This window comes from Equus quagga, chromosome 13, assembly GCF_021613505.1.
Source record: "Equus quagga isolate Etosha38 chromosome 13, UCLA_HA_Equagga_1.0, whole genome shotgun sequence".
NCBI lineage: Eukaryota > Metazoa > Chordata > Mammalia > Perissodactyla > Equidae > Equus > Equus quagga.
This window is the reverse complement of record NC_060279.1, coordinates 38,019,783-38,039,636: the sequence shown is the minus strand read 5'-3', so window position 1 is coordinate 38,039,636 and position 19,854 is coordinate 38,019,783. Positions and strand designations below refer to the sequence as shown.

General features: G+C 42.1%; 1 protein-coding gene across 6 annotated transcripts in view; it reads right to left on the bottom strand.

The window, feature by feature from the left end:
* The window catches only part of LOC124249718 (GON-4-like protein), a 66,013-nt gene that overhangs the window by 5,116 nt on the left and 41,043 nt on the right, over positions 1-19,854 (bottom strand). For 5 of the 6 annotated variants that reach the window (XM_046680967.1, XM_046680964.1, XM_046680963.1 and 2 more), the window contains 13 exons: positions 19,276-19,316; positions 18,572-18,675; positions 15,894-16,092; positions 15,001-15,087; positions 13,927-14,098; positions 12,311-12,455; positions 11,076-11,226; positions 6,429-6,545; positions 4,334-6,022; positions 3,513-3,768; positions 2,705-2,889; positions 1,582-1,779; positions 300-443 (listed from right to left, as the gene is read on the bottom strand). In XM_046680967.1, coding sequence (XP_046536923.1) covers positions 300-443; positions 1,582-1,779; positions 2,705-2,889; positions 3,513-3,768; positions 4,334-6,022; positions 6,429-6,545; positions 11,076-11,226; positions 12,311-12,455; positions 13,927-14,098; positions 15,001-15,087; positions 15,894-16,092; positions 18,572-18,675; positions 19,276-19,316 — 3,488 coding nt within the window. The remainder of the gene's footprint in view (positions 1-299; positions 444-1,581; positions 1,780-2,704; positions 2,890-3,512; positions 3,769-4,333; positions 6,023-6,428; positions 6,546-11,075; positions 11,227-12,310; positions 12,456-13,926; positions 14,099-15,000; positions 15,088-15,893; positions 16,093-18,571; positions 18,676-19,275; positions 19,317-19,854) is intronic. The other variant, XM_046680962.1, reaches the window with a different exon arrangement.

Genomic DNA, 19,854 nt, shown 5'->3' with positions numbered 1-19,854 from the left:
GCAAGGAGGCACCCCCTCCTGGGCCCTATCACCTCCTTTCTTGAACTTCCTTTCCAGGGTACCGATGGCATTCCTGAGCCTGTGAAGATCAGTCAGACTCTGGTTTCATGTGGCAACCACCTCTATTCTAGTGCTTTATGCTTTAGGCAAGTCTAAAAAGTCCTTGCCTTCTTCATCCCCTCCTGGAAGTCCACGGTACCCCCAAAAGCAAGAGGATATGGAATAGGTTAGGGAAAGGGAGACGGGAAGGGCCTAAGGCCCAAATGACAATGGGAAGGAAGCAGGACAGGACAGAATACCTCAGTGATTTCTTGGGGCAGGCAGTCTGCACAGCTTTGGAGGACCTTGATAATCTTCTGGTGGTGTGAGGGATTCTCTGCAAAGCAAATTTCCAGCTGCCGAAGAAACTTGCGACTCTTCTCAAAAGCCTGCTGCTCCTCAAACTGCCGGAGTGGAAAGAGGGCAAAAGAGGAGTCACCCATACAGGTAGAGAAGGACTTGAGGAATCTACGCATAGGAACCGAGAAAAATGAGCTGGGGGTACGGGGCATGACAGGACTCTAGTTTACAACTGTGAGATCTTTTTAAGACCCTAGCTTTGATCCACCTTGGGTCACTGGGGTCTACCAACCCACGATAACTAAGATGTGGATGAAAGAGCCAAGAGACACACATATCTCAAGTTGTTTACTGTTTCATGGACTGTAAAATTAGACACTCAAACTCATGTGGCATTTCACGATTTACGAAGAATTTTCACATATACACTCACTTGATCCTCATAAGAATACAGGAAGAGAAGATTGGCATGATATGCCTATCACCCCATTACCATTTAACTGCCTTAAGGCTATCAGGATAACCTCACTACAACTATTATTCCCGTGTTCATCAGTCATGACAAGAAACCCACAACTACTAGGCTATCCCCCATGTTTAGACCCTTATTCTCCACCATTCCAAACGTCACCTTACCACAGTGACCTTCCCAGACCACCAGGTACAAGACTGCCACACCCTACCCCTCACCTATTTTACCTACAACTCACTATCCCCCTTGCCTGCTTTATTTTTCTATAAAGCATTATATACTATGTATTTTACTAATTATAACTATTTTATAATTTTTATAATATATATATATTTACAATATATATATTTTACTATTTATCATCTGACTTTGCCCCTGAGAATGTAAGATCCATGAGGGCAAGGATTTTAGTCTTTTATAATTACAATATTCCTAGTACCTAGAAAGCTGCCTCACACACAGGAGGCGCTCAATAAACATCTGTTGAACGAACGCCTGTTTTACAACAGTGAGGAGCCAAGGACACAGGACTTACCTACAGTCTTCACCGGCAACTAAAGGTAAACCCCTCATACCACTTGTAAAGAAAATGGGAGAACAGGGGTTGGGAAGCTCACCCCTTGGAAAGAAGGAGGCTCTCATCACCGTGGACGGGGGAGGCTACCTCACTGGGAGCAGTCGGGAGCCTAGAACAGTATGAGTCAACTCTCTTCAACCCCCACCTTGCTCTGACTCAGGAATCCTGGTGTGCTCTTTGCCCATCTACTTACTAATCCACAGGCCAGAGCCTGCTCGGGCAACAGGAAAGCAGCAAAGTCCTTCAAGAGCTGAGGCCAGTCTTGGAGCAGGATTTTCAGGCTTTTGTAAAGATCCACAGCTGTCTGCCTCTGCGTACTTGACTCAAATTCATAGATGACCTGAAGGAAGTCCTCATACTTGCCAGGGATATGTTGCAGGGCTTCTCGTACCTATACAAGAATACTTTCAATCATCAATACCCTTTCTTTGGGCCCCAACAAGAAACAATGGCACAGAGGGAGGAGGAGGAGATATTGTTAGAGAGATCCAAGAATTATCCTTCAGACACTACTCCTCTGAGAGGTCCTAAGATCTGACTGTTAATGGAAGACACAGAGCAATGGGCAAGGTACAGCTCCTTTTCTGATAGCAGGCAACTGAAAACCTTCATTTTCCGGGGACCACAGCCCTACCCACAAAACTAGGTAAGCTCTTCTCTAGTTCAAAGCCCTAGCCTCTCCTTCCTGATTTATTTGCATATTGAAATAGATAAGGAGTGTTTGGCACATATATTTCAGCAGGGTATCATCTGAGCTCAAATAATACATAAATTAGGAATGTCAGTAAAATATTAGAGGACAAGAAAAAGCCGTGACTATCACTGCTGGTGGATAAAGGAACCTTGCTGGAGAGATAAAGGAACCAGCTGGTTACCCGAAGAACAAGAGAGCGACCCAGGACAACTACCAGAACAGGGCAGTTCATGTCTCTAAAGATCAAGGTGCTTCCCTGAGATCCGCTCTCTGGCCAGGGTACCAAAGGTCTTTCTTCTCAAGCCAAGGGCTCAGGAAAGGTCCTTATTAGGCTACCCAGTGAAGTCACAGACTCTCCCTAATGATGGTATCATCTTCCCAATTTCTGGGCAATAGAGGAGTGATGCTAAGGTACTAACAATAAACCTACTATGACTGAACTCTGTCTCCTCGTGGTTCTCTCACACAGATTTTTTTCGGTAATTCTAGGAAAGCAAAGGCAGAGGCATACAAGACTGTTGTGGAGCCTGAAAAGCAGACTTTATTTTAAAAACACCTCCCTTGAAGGAGAAGCAGCCTCATTCAGAGGGACTGGCAGTAAGAAGCAGCAGGATTTGCCTACCCTGGTCAGATAAGCCTGAGCAAAGGCCAGATCCTTCTGCTCCCTGAGTGGATCCCGCTCGAGAATGTCCTCATCATACAGCAACAGCAGCTTGGAGGTGTCCTTGCTGGCCCGGGCCCGACTGCCCCGCTTGTTGCGAGCTCGATGATTGCTCCGGCCCTTTCCAGCAGCTTTGATGCTCTCTGCTTAGAGTACATGTGAAAAAGACTGTTTCTCTGTCCCGGCAACCCCTACTCTTCCCATCCCATCACACGCACCCAACCCTCAAAATCCTAATCCATGTTATGGAGCAAATCAGGAGAAAAGCTGTTGGGAAAATGGTACGAGAAGCACGTCTGTTTTTGTTAAATTAGCTCTATGCAGAGCCGGCAGCATAACTGCATTAACTGGGGAGATAATGAGATACTTAGCTACCACATACTGAGAAAGGAAGTCTAAAGAGTGAGTATGGCCTTATGTTGGGCTCTCAAAGGACAGCGTCCTGCTGAGGAACAAGCAGTGTTTTCTGAAATAAACATAGCTCTTAGCCTCATGAGTGACAGATGAATTAAGAACCAGGATTAAAACTTGGGTGAACCTAACACAAATCTAGTAGCTGATGAGAGCCAAATTCAAAATTTCTGAGCATCTCTTCTCTGCAAAGGCACCAGGTTAATCATCTGTTTGGGGGAAGGGAGACTGCAGGAGAGATCCAGAGGATTTCCCTGGAAACTCGCCACCTGGTTTCACAAACTAGTCACTCTGCACATGTCCTTTAGACAATGAGGCCAACTGAGCCCTGCCCCTCATACAGGCTTGCTGAACTCACCTGGTGGGGTCCTGCTGGTCTCCACTTCAGGAACAGTCTTGGGTGATGCAAAGGTGGTAGGAGGCTTCTCAGCACGATCTCCAATTGCTTCATCTGTTATTTCATCCTCTTTCTGCAGGCTTTCTATTCCTTCTGCTTCTTCTTCCTCTTCTTCTTCAGGCTCGGAGTTCTCTTCCTGGGAGTTCTCCTCCTCAGACTCACCCTCCTGACTCATGCGCCTTTCAGATGCGAGCCAAGTCAATTTCTCCATTGTTTCCTGCAAAACCACCCCAAAGAGTGTTCAGAAGAGCTCAGAATGGCTCACTAAATGCCGACTGCACGCAGTTTATTAGGAGGACTGAGGTTAATCAATTGAGGTGAGTGTGTGCATATGTGTGCGTGGTGGGGGCGTGGTGGGGGGTAACCACAACTATCAGAAGCCTGGTTCTCTGAGTCATGGAATCACAGGGACAGCTGGATTGCTGCCTGACAGCAGGAAGGAGAAGAAGATGCATTTTAAAAGGTTCTTCTCTGCCTGAAGAGAGGTTTCCTTTGCCACAGTCCATACTTACGATCTATTGTTTTGGCATTTAAATTGTGCTCAAGTGATTCAATTTAACATTTAAATGAGTTTAAGTCAAACATAGTAAGTAAATAAAATTTCACCCTTTCCCTCTCCTCCCACCTCAACCCCAAAATTATGTCCCATCGTGCATTAAAAAATCAAATAAAAATGATTTGAGGACTATCTATACTGCAGCAAGCAAGCAGGCGGCCCACAAATGGTAAATTAAACATATTAGTGAGTCCACAAAATATCTGAGAATATTGCAAGCTCTCACCTGCAGTTCTGGGACAGACAGCACAGACTCCTCAGAAGCTGATGACATCTCATCTTCCTCATCTTGGGTAAGGTCATCAAAGTCTTCTTCTTCTTCTTCCTCTGGCCCATCCTTCTCTCCTCCAGTTTCAGGCCCAGCTGGTGTCCCCACTGACTGACCATCAACACTGGACAGGTCTTCGGGCTTCCCTGGGGGGCTGCTAAGCACCAATTCAGGGTCAGTGGAGGATGACACATTCTTTGGAGATCCTTTACTCACATCTCCTGAGTGTCCTTCATCAGGAGGCTCCTGAGAAGCTGAAAGGGTTTTAGCTGGTTGACTCCTCTCCTCCTTTTGTAAGACCGTCTGTTTCTTCACCTCTCTAGCACCGCTTAATTCCTCACTCGGGAAGCCAGGGTCCAATTCCACCGAGTGTTCTTCTTTGATTTCATCATAAACGTCTTGCTTTGGGGATCCACTGGAGATTTCTTCCCCAGGATCTTTAGGTTCCATCTTGACAATTTCCTCTAAATCCCCAGGGGGAGAGTTTAGAGATTCTTGGAAGCCCTGAGGCAGTGGATCTAAAGCTTGCCTCCCCTCCTCTGTTTTCACAATAGTCCAGCCATATGCATTGTTCTCTGACAAGTCTTCCTGGCACACCCTACCTAACGGTGGAGGCCCTGGGCTGTGCTCCTCTTTGGGGAAGACAGTAGCACAGAGAGGAGATAGTTCCTGGGGTTCTAATTTGGGTTCTAGGCTTTGAAAGGCATTTTTCCCTTCAGCCAAAGGACAACCAATATCCACATTCACTTGAACCTTATCTTCAGGGGTAGATGGTACAGGAAGATTCACAGAGTTGCCAGAAACAATTAAGGGTGGGATAGAGGAGGCCACAAGGGGCTGGTTCAATGGACAGGAGAAGGAAGTAGGGTTAACCAAGAGGGTGGTGATGGGAATGGTCTGAGAACTCTGGGCCACAGTTGCGTTGACAGGCTGGATCATGTTGCAGCCAGTGCCAAGGCTCACAACCTTCACAGTGGTGGCAGGAACAGTGAAGATGACAGGTGCAGGGTGGATGAGGGGGGCAGGCTTGAGACAAAGAGAGGCCTTAGCCGCCTTTCTCTTTGAGGTTCTCCGTTTCACACATGGCTTTCGAAACTTAGAAGGGGCAAGTGAGGGCAGCATTACCTTGGGTACAGGGGCAGAGGAGAGCTCAGACAGAGGGAAGCTGGGCCTGGTCTCAGGGGGCATAGCAGGCAGTGCTGCTGGACACTCAAAATTATCACCCCCAGTGACCCCCAGTGGAGGGACACCTGGCACTGTCTGTAAAACAGTGGCTGGCTGGATCATGTGAGGAATCCGGACCACCATTTTGCTTGGAGGGGCTTCTGACTGAGTTGACCTGGCTGGTGTTTTCCCAGAGTTGGAGCTAGGCTGGAGAGAGGGGCTGGGTCTGATAAGGAGGGGCTTCAGGACTGATGACCGCTTCTGTCTCCAGGCCTTCCTGGAAAAACGGTTGGCAACTGGCTTCAGTTTCAGGACTACACCCTTAGGCAACAGCAGTGGGTATGGCGTTTCACTCCCCAATTCTGAGCTGCCTTTTCCTAGGCCTGGGTCTGAGTTGATCTCAGTGGTTCCAGTCACATTTCCTACCTCTCTGGCACCATCAGCTATGTGCCGCAGTTCCTCCTGGATGGATGGCAGACTGGCCTATTGGGAATAAGAACACTCTGATCCAGCACATGTCAGAATCTGGTAAAAAGAGTAGGGCTTTCTAGATTTTAGGGACCCTTCTAGGACAATCTCAACACATCTTTTCAAGAAGGATTTTTCTGCATGATATCAAATTTCTACGAAGACTACATTTCAGTTCTATACTCTAGAAACTCGCCTCTGAATTTCCTTTAAGAAACTATGATTCTACTCACTATTTTTAAAAGGTTGTAGAATCACCTGGCGGGGAGGGTAGTGAGGTAAGAGAGGAAGGGTGAATAAAGAAGATTCCTTAAGACCTGGTTCTACAACTAAAGCAGTAGAGGTGTAAAGTAGCCTGAGGTTTCTTCCTGGTTTTTAGTGACCTTCTGCCTCTGACATACTTGGACGGGGAGGGTTGTACCTTTAACCAGAATGGAAGCCGGTGTTCTTCCCTCTCTACAGGGGGCTTCCACTGATGTGGCTGGATCTCTTCACAGCACTTCCCTAGGATGGGCAGCTGTTTGGTCTTCTTGTAAAACTGAGCATGAAAAAATAAAGCATGAGTTACACTCCTTCCAGAAACATGGCCCTCTGTCAGGCTGGGGAGTGGGGTGGGCAGTGGTTTGAGATAGACACACATACACACATACATGCACACACACATCCATATATACATAAACAGCATATGCCGAATGCTTCTGCATCTCAAATTAAGCTAATCCTACAATTACTCAATATCTTCTGACTATCTCCATTCTGGTCACCAGGAAGGGAAAAGTTTAGGTCACAGAGAAAAGGAAGCAGATGGTCAGAGTAACCTTATTTAAAATTTGCTCCTGCTCAACAACGGCAATGATAGTGCTTTAACCCTCATCTTGGACACAACAATGCAAATAATGGTGCGAAGGACATTAGAAGAGAAGGAGAGGAATAGAGACTGAGATAGTTCGGTTTTAAGAGTAAATGAAGAGGGAAATTGAACTTCAATGGACAATAAGCATGCATTCACTCAACATTTGGTGAATGCCATTCTATGTGCCAGGTCCTGTGCTAAAGCTGAGCAGACAAAGAAGAGAAGCAAGTCCTGCTCTCAAAGAGCTTACAGATTAGTGGGAAAGCCAGACCAGCAGACCAATAATAGCATTCTGTGTAAAAAAAGAAAAGTACAAAGATGTGCACGAAAAATGACACACAACTCAAACTTGAACAATAACGATTTTTCTGGAGCAGGTCCAAATACAGATGAATCTTCATGGAACCGAGTTTGCTACATGAGGCAGGGGAAGGCAGAGCAGACTTCACGTTCAAAATCATGAACATGTTTAAGGAATCACACAGACTGGTCTGGCTACAACTAAAGGAATGTAGAGAGACTTCAGGAGACAAGTCAGAGGTAGGCAGGGTAGGCCTTCTGTGCCATGCCACACAGTCTGACCTCTACCCTGAAGGATTAGAGGTGGCTACGACATCAATGCGAAGGACAGAATAAATGGAGCCAGAATTAGAGACACCAGTTAGAAAACTACTGCATTAACAAAGGTGTAACAAAGGCCTGAACTAAGGCACTGGGCAACAGTAATAGGAAAGAGAGTAAAAAAATGGATGACTTGGTGACTGACAGACATACGATAGTGATCAAGCAGGTGGAGTGGAAGATACTCCCAGGGTTATAGATTGAGAAAATGGCTAGTCAGTAATGTTATACCCAGAGACACAGATCACAGAAGGGGTAAGTTGGGGCTGGGAAGTCTGCTGTTGGTGGTGGTAGCAGTGGCAACAACTAGAGGGTGCAGAGGGAGACATAAGTTCATTTTGAGAAGTCAGCGAGGCAACCAAGTTAAGAATTCCTTTAAACAGTTCACTACACTATGATAGAGCTCAGGAGAGAAATTTGGACCAAAGATACAGATTTGAAAATCATGAGGAGAGAAAGAATACCAAAAATCATGAATTTGGATGAGACCACACACTGAATTTACTGTGGAACACTGACATTTAAGGGTAGAGCAGGGGAAGAAGAGTTCCTGAAGATACAGCCCAAGGTAAGAGTCCTGATATCACAGAAGACAGAAGAATAGGAAGTCTGAAGAAGGAATGAATGAACTATAGTATCAACTGCAAAGCTAAACAGGATAAGAACAGAAAAGTATCTGATGGATAGCCAACTGGGAAATAATCTGAGATCTCTGAGGGGATGATCTCCACACTTTCATAGGTTAAAGAGCTAAGGAGAAACTCACTGTTAAAACAGGCAGATTAAACACATCCATTTGGCTTTGAACCCTCTTGAAACCCCATGAAAACAACAGAAAGGAATTTTTTTAAGGTAAAAGCATACAAGGAGAGAGAGAATGAGAGAAAAAGTAAAAGTAACAAAATTTTCAAAGCTAAAAAGCAGATGGATGAGTGGTAACTAACAGAGGAGAATGAAGAAAAGCAAACCTGTGGAGAAAAGTTAAGGGCCAACTAAATTTCTGTCAAAGACTGGCAAAAGGAGAAGACACCAGATACTTCTACAAGTGGAGATAAAGCTGGAATTACAAACAAGTAAAGATGAGGAGGACAGGTCAAATCTGTCGAAGAGGAGCTTGGACGCCAAATCCCCTCTGCCGTTTGGTGTAGACAGGTGACAGCCTCGTCCCCTACCCTGGCAGGAGCGTTGCTGGAGAGGATGATCAGTCAGGCACAGCTGAGAGCAGGCGTACCATGCTGATTGAACTGGGAAGAGAAAACTCCAGCCTTCTTCCTCTCTTGCTTTCCCACGCTCCCTCTGCCATTTGCTATTAAAAAATATTCAATGAACAAAAAAAAGCTTTTGGAAATTAAAAATATGATAGAAGAAATAAAGAACTGAACGCAGCAGAAAGGTTAGGAAAAAAAGCTGAAGTCACATCCCAGAAAGTACAACAGAAAGAAAGTGACGGGAAACAAGAAGAAAGACAAGATGGGAAGAGCCGCCTGAGAGGCCTAACGTCTGCCTCTGGGCACCGCAGACAGAGACGACAGACCAAATGAAGAGGGGGAACCAACACAACAAAATTCAAGAAAACTTCCCAAGCCTGGAACATAAGAGTTTCCAAAGTAAAGTTTATCAAGTGCCATGCATAGGTAATAAAATCAGACGCACACGAAGGTACATTATCATGAAATTTCAAAACACTGGAGAAAAGGGAAAATTCTACATGCTGCCAGAGGGAGGGGAAAAACAGCTATCACACAAAGGTTGAAGAGTCAAAATGGCATCACGTTTCTAAACAGCCAGCACCAGAAACTAGAAGGAAACAGAGCAAGGCCCCTGAAAATTTCTGATGAAAAGGATATCTAACCTAGAATTCTGGATCCACTAAAGGGAGAGAGTAGAGACATAATTTTAAAGCTTTTATTTTGAATAACTATAGATTTGCAAGAAGTTACAAAAATAGTACAGAGAGGTCTTATGTACCTTTCACCCAGTTTCCCCCAATGGAAAGATCTTATGTTACAGAGTAACAATAGTTAGATATACAAACTGGGTATACAGTACAATAGCAAAACTAGGAAATCGACATTGGTACAATCCATAGACCATGAATACAGGGAGTTTAAATCTAAAAATTTGTTTCTCAAAGCACTCTTCCTTAGAATGCTATTAGGATGTGCTCCACTAAAACAAGGAAGTAAAGGAAAAAAGATGTGAGATTCAGGAAATAAGAGGATCCAACACAAGTAAAAGGCAAAAGGAATCCCCAGGATGATGCTAAGAAAAAGCCTCAGACAACATTAGTGCAGCAAGCCGAGAGAGTCACATGTTTAGCGCAGAACAGCATCACACAGCTCAGGGAGAGATTTCTCCAGGAAGATGAAAGTGAGAGAACATCTAAAATGTTTGAACACACTGACAAGAGATTTATAAAACTGAAGTAAACTTTAGTGTTGAACTGGTAATAAATACATAATAAAACAAGCGCCACCCACCCCCCCAAAATACATTTATTAACTCCAGGAGAAACAAAATGTTCAGCAGTAAAAGCAAAGTAATCCTGATATACTACATAGCTCAGCTGTGAGGAGCATTTTACATAGTGTTTATAATGCTTATAATGTAAATCCTGAATACAATCTAACCAAAATTGTGATATAATTATAGTGAGAAAATTGGAGGATAGAAGATACGCTTGTTTGTGGTGGGACAACGGGAGAGTGGAGAGAGCTAAGTCTTCATCTTCCATAACTGAAGTTTAATAAATAAGACCTAAATCCAAAACATGAAGTGGCAGTGATTATAAGCATGCTAGATATGGAGGCAAATGCGCCATCTCCACAAAAACCTTGGTTAGCAGGAAATAGGGAGAAAAACATTGCTTTTCATGACAAGCCTCATAGAACTATTTGACTTTTTAAGCCATTTAAATCATTTGCCTCTTTCAAGTATATACTTTACAACTTTGTTATAAATACCCAAATAAAAAGAGTTATCGAGAAGGATGTAAGTGGAGTGTCATCTACCCTTTCAAGAAGGTTAGAGTGAAAGAAAGAGAGAATGAAAGGCTAGAGGAAAACACAGATTCAAAAAATATTTTAAGGGGCTGACCCGGTGGCCTAATGGTTAAGTTCAGCATGCTGTGCTTTCGGGGCCTGGGCTCAGTTCCTTGGCACCGACCTACACCACTTGTCAGCTGCCAAGCTGTGGTGGCAACCCACATACAAAATAGAGGAAGACTGGCAACAGGTGTTAGCTCAGGGCAAATCTTCCTTAAGCAAAAAGAGGAAGATTGGCAAGATATGTTACCTCAGGGCAAATCTTCCTCAACGACAAAAAAAATTTTCATTAAAAGAATTTTTTTTAATATTTTAAGACTTGAACAATTTTATATTTAGGAGAAATATCCATAACAGAGGAAGATGAAACTCCAGAAGAAAATAATGGATCAGTGTCCCTGGAAAGGTAAGAGGGGAATGAACCTAGTGCACAAATGGGAAGAATAAGCCTTAGAAAAAACAGCACTCTCTTCCTTGAGACTAAGCAGAAGAAAAAAGAACGGCTTCACACAGGCATGGTCCCCAGGTGGAGGGTGCAGGAAGCACTTACTTTAATGATGTTGTCAGGTGCTCTGTTCATGTTGAGGTTCTTGATTCTCACCGTCAGTTGGTAGGCAGTCTTGCAGGTTAGAAGGTACTTGCTAATTAGAGGCTTAGGAAACTCAGTCCCTTCAAAGTGCTTCAGTCCTAAAGCTAACAAACTGAGAAAGGAGCAATGAGACTAAATCTCATTTCACAATCCATTCTGCTAAAAAGCCTCCCCAGACTAACTCCACATTTTACAACTCACTTTTTCTACATGTAATTCTTGCACAAGTTAATGGCTACTCAACAGACATTTTCAGATTTTTACTGGGTGCTAATAAGTTCTATGAATAAGATTCAATCAGGAGCTCACAATCAAGTGGGAAGAAGAAAAACTAGGCATAAATCACTAATAAATGTCAGATCATGATGAGGTTTATACTAATAGTATAAACAAAGTTCAAATGAATACAAAGGAAAGAGAATCGTTCTCATAAAACAAATAGAAAATGAATAATGGGCACCATGTTAGACATATTAAATCAGCACCAACACCACCTCCCAACACGACATATTCAATTATGGCTACCTATGTACATATTTGCTGATGGCAGTGGGGAAATATGTATCAGGAGCCATAAAAATGTTCATAACCCTTATCGAATAATCTCACTCTTGAGAATTTAGCCAAAGATTTTCAAAAGCTCTATGCACTAAGATCCCTGGTGAAGCCTCACTTATAATAACAAAACAAGAAAGGGAAAAAATAAAAACAAAAAACCGTGGCAAATAAAAGGACTATCATAAGGCCATTAAATATTGCTTTAAAAGATAATATACAGAAACAAAAAAAAGGAGGATGTTACTGTATAGAGCATAGAAAAGTAAGTTCAAGAAGATGTTAGGTTAAAAAAACCAAAACTATATAAGAAATGCAAAAAGAAAAATCATTGTCTTAGGGTGGTTAGGATAATGGATAAAAATTTTTTTTCCTTTGAACAATTTCCTTTAATAGTATTACTAGATTGGTTTTTACAATAAATTAAAGACAAAAAGCAATTTAAAATGTTTCCAAAGTGCTCAAGTCATTCCCTAGAAACACCAGTACAGAACTACGCCCATCTACACAGCTGTTCTTCTTGTCTTCTGCGTCCGTGTCTTACTGTCCATGACTTATTTCCCCTAAGCTCCTCAAGAGAAAGAACTGGGTCTTCTCCTCGGGATATTTTCTGCTTTTGTTCCCCAACAGTAAACGCTTACTTGTCCTCAGCCTTCGTGAACAAAATCTTATCCTGGGGGTTCTTTGCCTTCAGAGAACACACTGGAAGTAGCTCTGGATACATGAAAACCTTGTTTGTGGCCAGGATCCAAGCTACTTGCTTTGGCAAACAGGGAAATTCATAGGCTGTAAGAAAAAAAAAATCTGTGATAAATGAAATTCTAGAACAAAAGAGGGCTTCACAAAAGCTGCTGAACGCATTTTTGCGTTTAAATAGAGCTGACCCTAACCTAACTTGATGCCCTCCCACCCAGATACCCTCCCCCCTAAGTTTCCACAATCTTTCTCAGCCTACCCTATGCCTAAAGGAAGTCCCATCCAATGTTATTAAAAGTTGATTCTCTTTCTCTATCCTGTGTGGAACACTTAACACACTGAGTAACAGAGACACTTAAAAAGTACCTAGTAACACCTGGCACATAGTGTATGCTCAAAAAGTTTTTACCTCCTTCCCCCTTCAAATCCTTGACAGATAAGTGACCTTCAACAATGCTTTCTTTCTTCCAGGATAAGATTCCAACTTCTTTAATCTCCCTCACAAATCTGGTATTCCAAATTTTATTTTATTTGATTCTTACTTAACTTTAAGTTCTCCCAGATTCCTCCTGAGGTTGGGAACAAAAAAACCATAAAAGGAATGAGACAATTCAGTCTCATCCGTTTCTGTCTTGCTGTCTAAGCCTCTCAATTCCAGGCACTTCTGCCTTTCCAGAGACAAGCACTACTACATCCATTATTTCTTCTTCCGTAAATGCTATTTTTATATCCCGGGAAGAAAAACACAGGACACTATATTGTAAGTTATTACTGGAGTTTAGTGTTAAATTAAGTTTTCATTACCAACATATAGCTACTAAAGTAGTTTGAGGTCAGTGTCTATGATAGAATGCACTTAATTTCAACTCTATTCAATTTAACTGTAAGAGTCAGGGATTCAAAATCAAATCCAAAGACAAATCCAAATCCAGAGCAAACCACAACTAATTTGCTAAACCAAGAAACAAATCAGAAGCAAACATCTGGTTTAAGGGAACAGCAAATATTTTCTCAAAAAATACTAAATGAATGCAAGATAAAAACCAAACCTGCAAATTTCTTTAAAATATCGAACATGGCAAATGTCCAACACCTCTAATTTGTGCCTAACTCCCAAATTAGCACTTCATTCAAAGTGGAGGAGCCACTACAATTATTATGGGAAATAAAATGATCTTAATGAAGACAGTAAAAAGATAAACACAACCCAACTTTACGACTTGACTTTCTTCTTTACCAAATTCCAGTTTGCCTTGATCCCACTCCTAACGCTTACTCTCATATCCTTTTAAGTCCAGTTCTTGGCATTAGTCCCAAATCTCTACTCCCTACAATCCTGTCCTGTCCACTGTCTCCATCTCTTACATAAGCCCAAATATTATGATGGAAGTCTAGAACTTAGACAATGAGTACAAAGGGAAGATAAAAGAAAGAAGCAAGAAGTTACAAATATCTTGTCTACTCCAACCCTGGGAAATTATCGCTAGGAAATTATCTCTGGGCTAAGACTCCCACCGCTCATTGCAAATAAAAACTTGAAGTGGACACATCTGTCCCCTACCGGTCTTCTTGACAGTTTTACGAGGACTCCAGTCAATGCTGACATGTGTGTTGAAGTCTTCAATGAGCTGCACAGCTCCCATCAGGTTACAGGGTTGGAACAAGGTCTGAAACTTGGGGTTGAACTGATGGTGAAGGGCGATGGAGCTTTGAGCAAAGGTTCCCAGCTCTTTCTGGGAAAACAGGACACAAAGATGATCTGAGTTCCAAACAATTAGCACTAGTAGCCCTTAGCCTCTGAGTTAAAAAGTGTCCTTCCTACTATAGGATAAAAACCGGTAAAAATCATCACAAAGGCTTTCACAATTAACATTATTCCATTAAGACTCTTTTGCTGAGTCCTCAGATATTCAAGGAGTGTGTTTGGGATATACTCATTTGCTCTTGTTTTATTCTTAGACTGAGTGTTCCTCAGCCTTTTGCATGTATGGTCCATCTCCCGAGCTAGAATTACGGTTCTCAAGAATGACAGCCATTACTTCTTAAATGTTTTGTCTTTTGGTTTCTCTAAATAACAAAGCACTTCTCATGACCCCTCTGAACACAGTAAGAGGTGAATACACCCTGTTGACTACCAAGGAAACTTGGAATACTAGCCACTATACTACTCAAACTCCAAAAACTTACCCAAGAAGCAAAGAATATCATCATTACCTGCCCAAAAGTTCAGGGGCAATTTTTATAGGGTTTAAATTTTCAAAATTAAAAGCCCTTCCTCCAAAATACTTCAAAATGTCATGAACAAAATCAATTTTATACACAAAACACTGATATTGAACCTAATTAATGGATAATGAATTCGGGAAAGTAGTACAAAAACCTATTAAAGATGAGGAAGAGGATCCAACTAAAAAGTCAGAGGAACAGCCTTAAGAAAACTGAATACACTCTGTCCTTTCAGGGGAATCAGTGGTTATGTTCTCTCAGCAAACACAGGAAGCCACAGAAACAGCTACCAAAACATGCAGGAGAGAAGAAAAAATGTAGATTATGGTGAGTGAATATCCGTGAGAAATGACTTGCCAAGCTAACTGCATACTCAAGTCTTTACAATCAGGGACATTTGGAACCTTACAAGAAATATCCTCGTGGTGCTGGCCTCCGAATTGAGATTGGGGTTGGAGGTGGCGAGGAGGTGAATTTGTGTCAAGAGCTGAACATGCTGGGGAGGGAAAGAAAATAATACAGTGACATGTTATGATGTTGTCATTTCAGGAACCCAGAAGACCCTACCAAGATGTCTGCAACCTTATCATATATGTTTTGCTTTCCAGAGACTCTAAGAACACCACTGCATCTTACTATGAATTTCTCAGATACGTTCCCCTTGAGCAAAATGACAGAGCCAGAGGAAGTTTAACCTCAAACCAGAAGGACTGAGATTAGAAAGAAGAAAAAACTACTCTGGCAGTAAGGCTATTAAATTCAGAATGGAGGGGCCGGCCCTGTGGCCGAGTGGTTAAGTTCGCGCATTCTGCTGTGGCGGCCCAGGGTTCGGATCCTGGGCGCGGACATGGCACTGCTCATCAGGTCACATTGAGGTAGCGTCCCACATGCCACAACTAGAAGGACCCACAACTAAGATATACAACTATGTACGGGACGGGGGTTTGAGGAGATAAAGCAGAAAAAAAAAAAAAAGATTGGCAACAGTTGTTAGCTCAGGTGCCAATCTTTAAAAAAAAAAAGGAAAAAAATAAATAAATAAATTCAGAATAGATTACTAAGGATTCTTTGAAATCTATGATTCTGAATACTATCAAGGTCCTTACAAGCATTCTCGCCTGAGCCATGAGGACACAAACATGATGACCTTTCAAGGTCCCAACTGATATGAAGATCCTGTGGTCCTATGGTTTCAGGGCGTATCAAGGCACCTATTTCTGACTTTAACAAAGCTGCTAATCTTTGGCTTCAGTGTCAGGCCATGGAATGATCCAATATTAACATTAACAAGAAGAGTCTTACCTGCTGCATCTGCTGCTGGAGTCTCTTCCTCTGTGCTGGGTCTAGAATCAGAGTCTGCTGAACTTTCTCACTCTGGGGCTTAACCCTCTCTACCTCCTGCTGCTGTTTGGCTGAAGATTTCTTCATCTTCACCTGTTCGAGCAGCTCCTTCACTGTGCGATGTTGCTCATTTAGCAAGTTGGCCAGTGGTTCCTCAAACCTATCCCCAACAGGGAGATGAGTGAATTTGAACATTTCCCTAGGTCTGCAACAAGTCCAGTTCCTTCTAATGGTGGGCTAACAGAGTGGATAACTTCCATCTACTGCTAATCCTCAAATCCCACTGTAGCCAAGAGGCAGACTCCTAGCCTATCCAAATCGTTTCCCAAAGTTGTTACCACAGATTCGAAGAAGATGGTTTTGAATTGCCACCCCCGATTCTTCTACAATCAGTTCTCCAAGTGATATACAAATGAAGGAGAAATTAAACAAAAGTCCAGGAGCAGAGAAACATCTGGACAATAAAGCAGTCAGGGAGCTAATGGGAATTTGTCATTCTTGCGTCATACTGACATCCACATTAAGCTGTGACTTGTTTTTAATGGTGATACAGAATCTTCTCAAAGTACAACACTTGTTCTCTAATTTACCCAATACTCCCATCCCAGGTCTAGCTGCTCCCATTCTCCCACTCCTATCCATTCAGGCTGCCCTGCCTTCCTTTCTTAAAATGTCCGACTTTCTAGGATGAAGCAAAAAGGTAATACACTAAAATACATGGTAGTTTAGATAAATAATGAGAAGGTGGTTCAAGTACTACCCTCCCACTTTCCATGAAAATAGCTTCTTTTAGCCCTCTGATTTCCTCCTCCAAGTTTTCTAACCCCACCCTTCTACCCCTAGAGAGACTTGTCCAGGGCTGAAGAAAGACTCCAAATACCCAGCATGCTAGTTCTAAGGTAGAAGCAGAACAACACACTTAAGTGATTAGTCACTAGCTGATACCCATGCAATCAGGAGAAGACCTGCTCCAGGAGCTCTGGCTTGCAGGTTATCATATTTCAAAAAATCTTTTATACTGTAGCAATAGTTAAATAACTTTTTTCAATAGCCTCCGGGGATAAAGATTATGTTTCCATTTATAGTATTTACTGCACGTGTGCGTAGGCACAGGGTAAAAACCTAAAGACATGGGACTGTCCTCTGTACAGTCTTTACTGAGAACTAAAAACTCCTGATTACCTGCGCCACTAGCAGAGAAACAGAACAGAAGGATAAAAAAGAGTAGATAACGCAAAAATAGCCTACAGCTGATTTTAACAAGCATTACTTGGATAGTTGGTAGGGGAAGCACAAACAACACACTTTCCTCACGATATTTAGTCAAAGATTAAACCAGGTTTGCATTTCCAACTGAAAGAGAAGCAGCAGCCCAGACAAATCAACTGAATACCAGAAAGTAACTGAAGTAGTTATATAATTCCAAAATTTTAAAAATTCATACACAGACTTGATTAGTGGAACTGAAATATATTTACAGATCAAATCCCATTATAATACATTCCCAGGAGGAATGGTTCCATTCTGCTATAACAGAACTTTGTTCTACGAACTAAACTATGGCTTGAAATAAGTGGGTCAAATACACACTCTTAGAAACCTTGAAAATGTTCTCGAAAAAAAAAAGTGAGGTGATAGAAGTGTTAACTTGGGGGAAATCTTTTCACAAGGTATAGATATATCAAATCATCACATTGTACACTTTCAGTATCTTACAACTGTATTTGTCAATTATACCTCAATAAAGCTGAAAAAAATGAAAATCTTGAGTTTTGTTGTAGTTATATTATGGTATTTATTAACAATGGAATATGACTGATATTTCTGGCTTTTGCAAATTGGTTAGTATACTCTGTCTTTTTCACTAAATTGCAAGTTCCCCGAAGGTCTCACTTTCAGATGGATCCCAAGTTCTCTAATTAGGTAACGCTGTAAATTAAAACACAGGGCTAATTAGACGCCATGGCTCTCTTTGCTTTGCTTTGTTCCACCCATGGCACAAACCATACCCTGACCTCTAGCCAGTCATGTAACAACTGTATGCCACTGTTCAGAATGGATAACAACAGATTAAAGTACAGATGGGTTATGAAAACCCATCACAAAAATAGGGGGAAAAATTAAAGCCTCTACTTTCTGGGGGGGAGCAACAGAAGTATCATCTTTATGTGAAGATGGCAGTACACGTATTTCAGACTTCAGAGCACTACAGCAGGTGCTTCATGGTTTGCTCAATTAATGCCTAGGCGATTAACAAACTTTAACATTTACCAGATGCTAATGGCGAAGAAGGAGAACAAAAGGGACATAACACATACTACAATTTGAGGCAGTTTCTGTGGCTGGCCACATGGAGTCCTACCCACCTCTCCAGCACCGCTCATCTGGAGAAGCTGCTATGGATGCCAGCTACTGTTTTTTCTCCCTTCCCAAACAGATACAGCTTGGTCTATAGCTGCACTGCCCCATAATAAGGAGACTTATTCACTTGATACCTAACACCTCCACAGGGCTCTGCATCCTTAGATCAGTAACAGCAGGTAGCTAGGGACAGTAACTTATTAAATGAAATATCTGAAAACCTTTTCAGACACACACTCATCCTCCATTCTAAGCCTTAAGGTCTTTGGGTGGCCTACCGTAGGACTTGAGGGGTGTTGAAGTTAGGCCGAGGCTCAGCCACACGCTCCTCTTCCTCTGGGCCATCATCTTCCATGTTGGAGAATCCCATCTCATCTTGGAACTGAGGGCAAAGGAAAAGGAGGATTTGCCTGAGGAATGGGCATGCGAAAGTCACTCCAGCAGTGAGAAGGGAAAGTGAAGACTACAGTTTACAGAACTTTAACAATGCTGCACCACGAAAGAGCTTGCATCAGAACCTTTCTCACTTCAGGGCTCCCACCATCCCACACATGAGATAACTATTAGGTCAGGAAAAAAGTCTCTTAATCAGCCAACTTGTAATGGTTAAGGACAGAGCACGGATAACTCAAAATGGTAAGAAATATCTTTCAAGAGACAAATTTATGCAAAAGGTAACTATCTATGCTCAGAATAATCTACAACTATTTTGCAATCTGTAAGCCCATACCAAATGATAACTGGGGAGGCCATCCAAAAGTTTGCAAGGAAAATTTTACTAAGAACAACCTACATATGGATAATTAAAGTTTATTTATTAGCAAAATTCTCCTGCCACTATATTCTCTCCTGGGTAGAATGAAAGGGGAATTGACTTGGTCAGAGCACCCTTCTAGAGGGAGGAGCCCTGGGACCAAAGGACAGAGCTTGCTGGAGAATCCACTTTTACCATCTGAGTTCTCGTTCAAGGATCATTACTTACAGTTTCAAACAACTCTTCCATCAGTTCATTCACTTCCTTTTCTGCAAAAAAGCCAAACAGTATGTTTTTGGCAGAAGCTAAGTTTCATTTTGCAACAAGGGAGAATTCCAAGACCACCTATTATGTTATTTTCAGCAAGGTATTTGACAAAATCCTCATATCTATCATTCTTTCATTCAAAAACATTTACTGAACACGAACTAAGCCTCAATCCACGTTCTAGATGCTTGGGATACAAGACACAACTAAACAGTCTTACCCTCATGAAGCTTAAATTCTAGTGGGAAGACACACATAAAATGTGAGCTAGATGATTTTACAATATGGTAAATTCATAGTTTGTTGGTCTAGCGTACTGAATGGAGTCAAGAGAGAAGTCTCCAGCAGTGTGTCATAAGACCCTGGCTTTGGACCTGAACTATTCAGCAACTCCATCAGTGACCCAGAAGACCTAGAAAACACACTTATCAATCTGTAAATGATATAAAACTGGAAGGGATTGCCACATCAACTGATGACAGATTCAAAATTCTATGTTTTTTCAAATTAATTGGATGGAACATAATGGGGATAAATTTA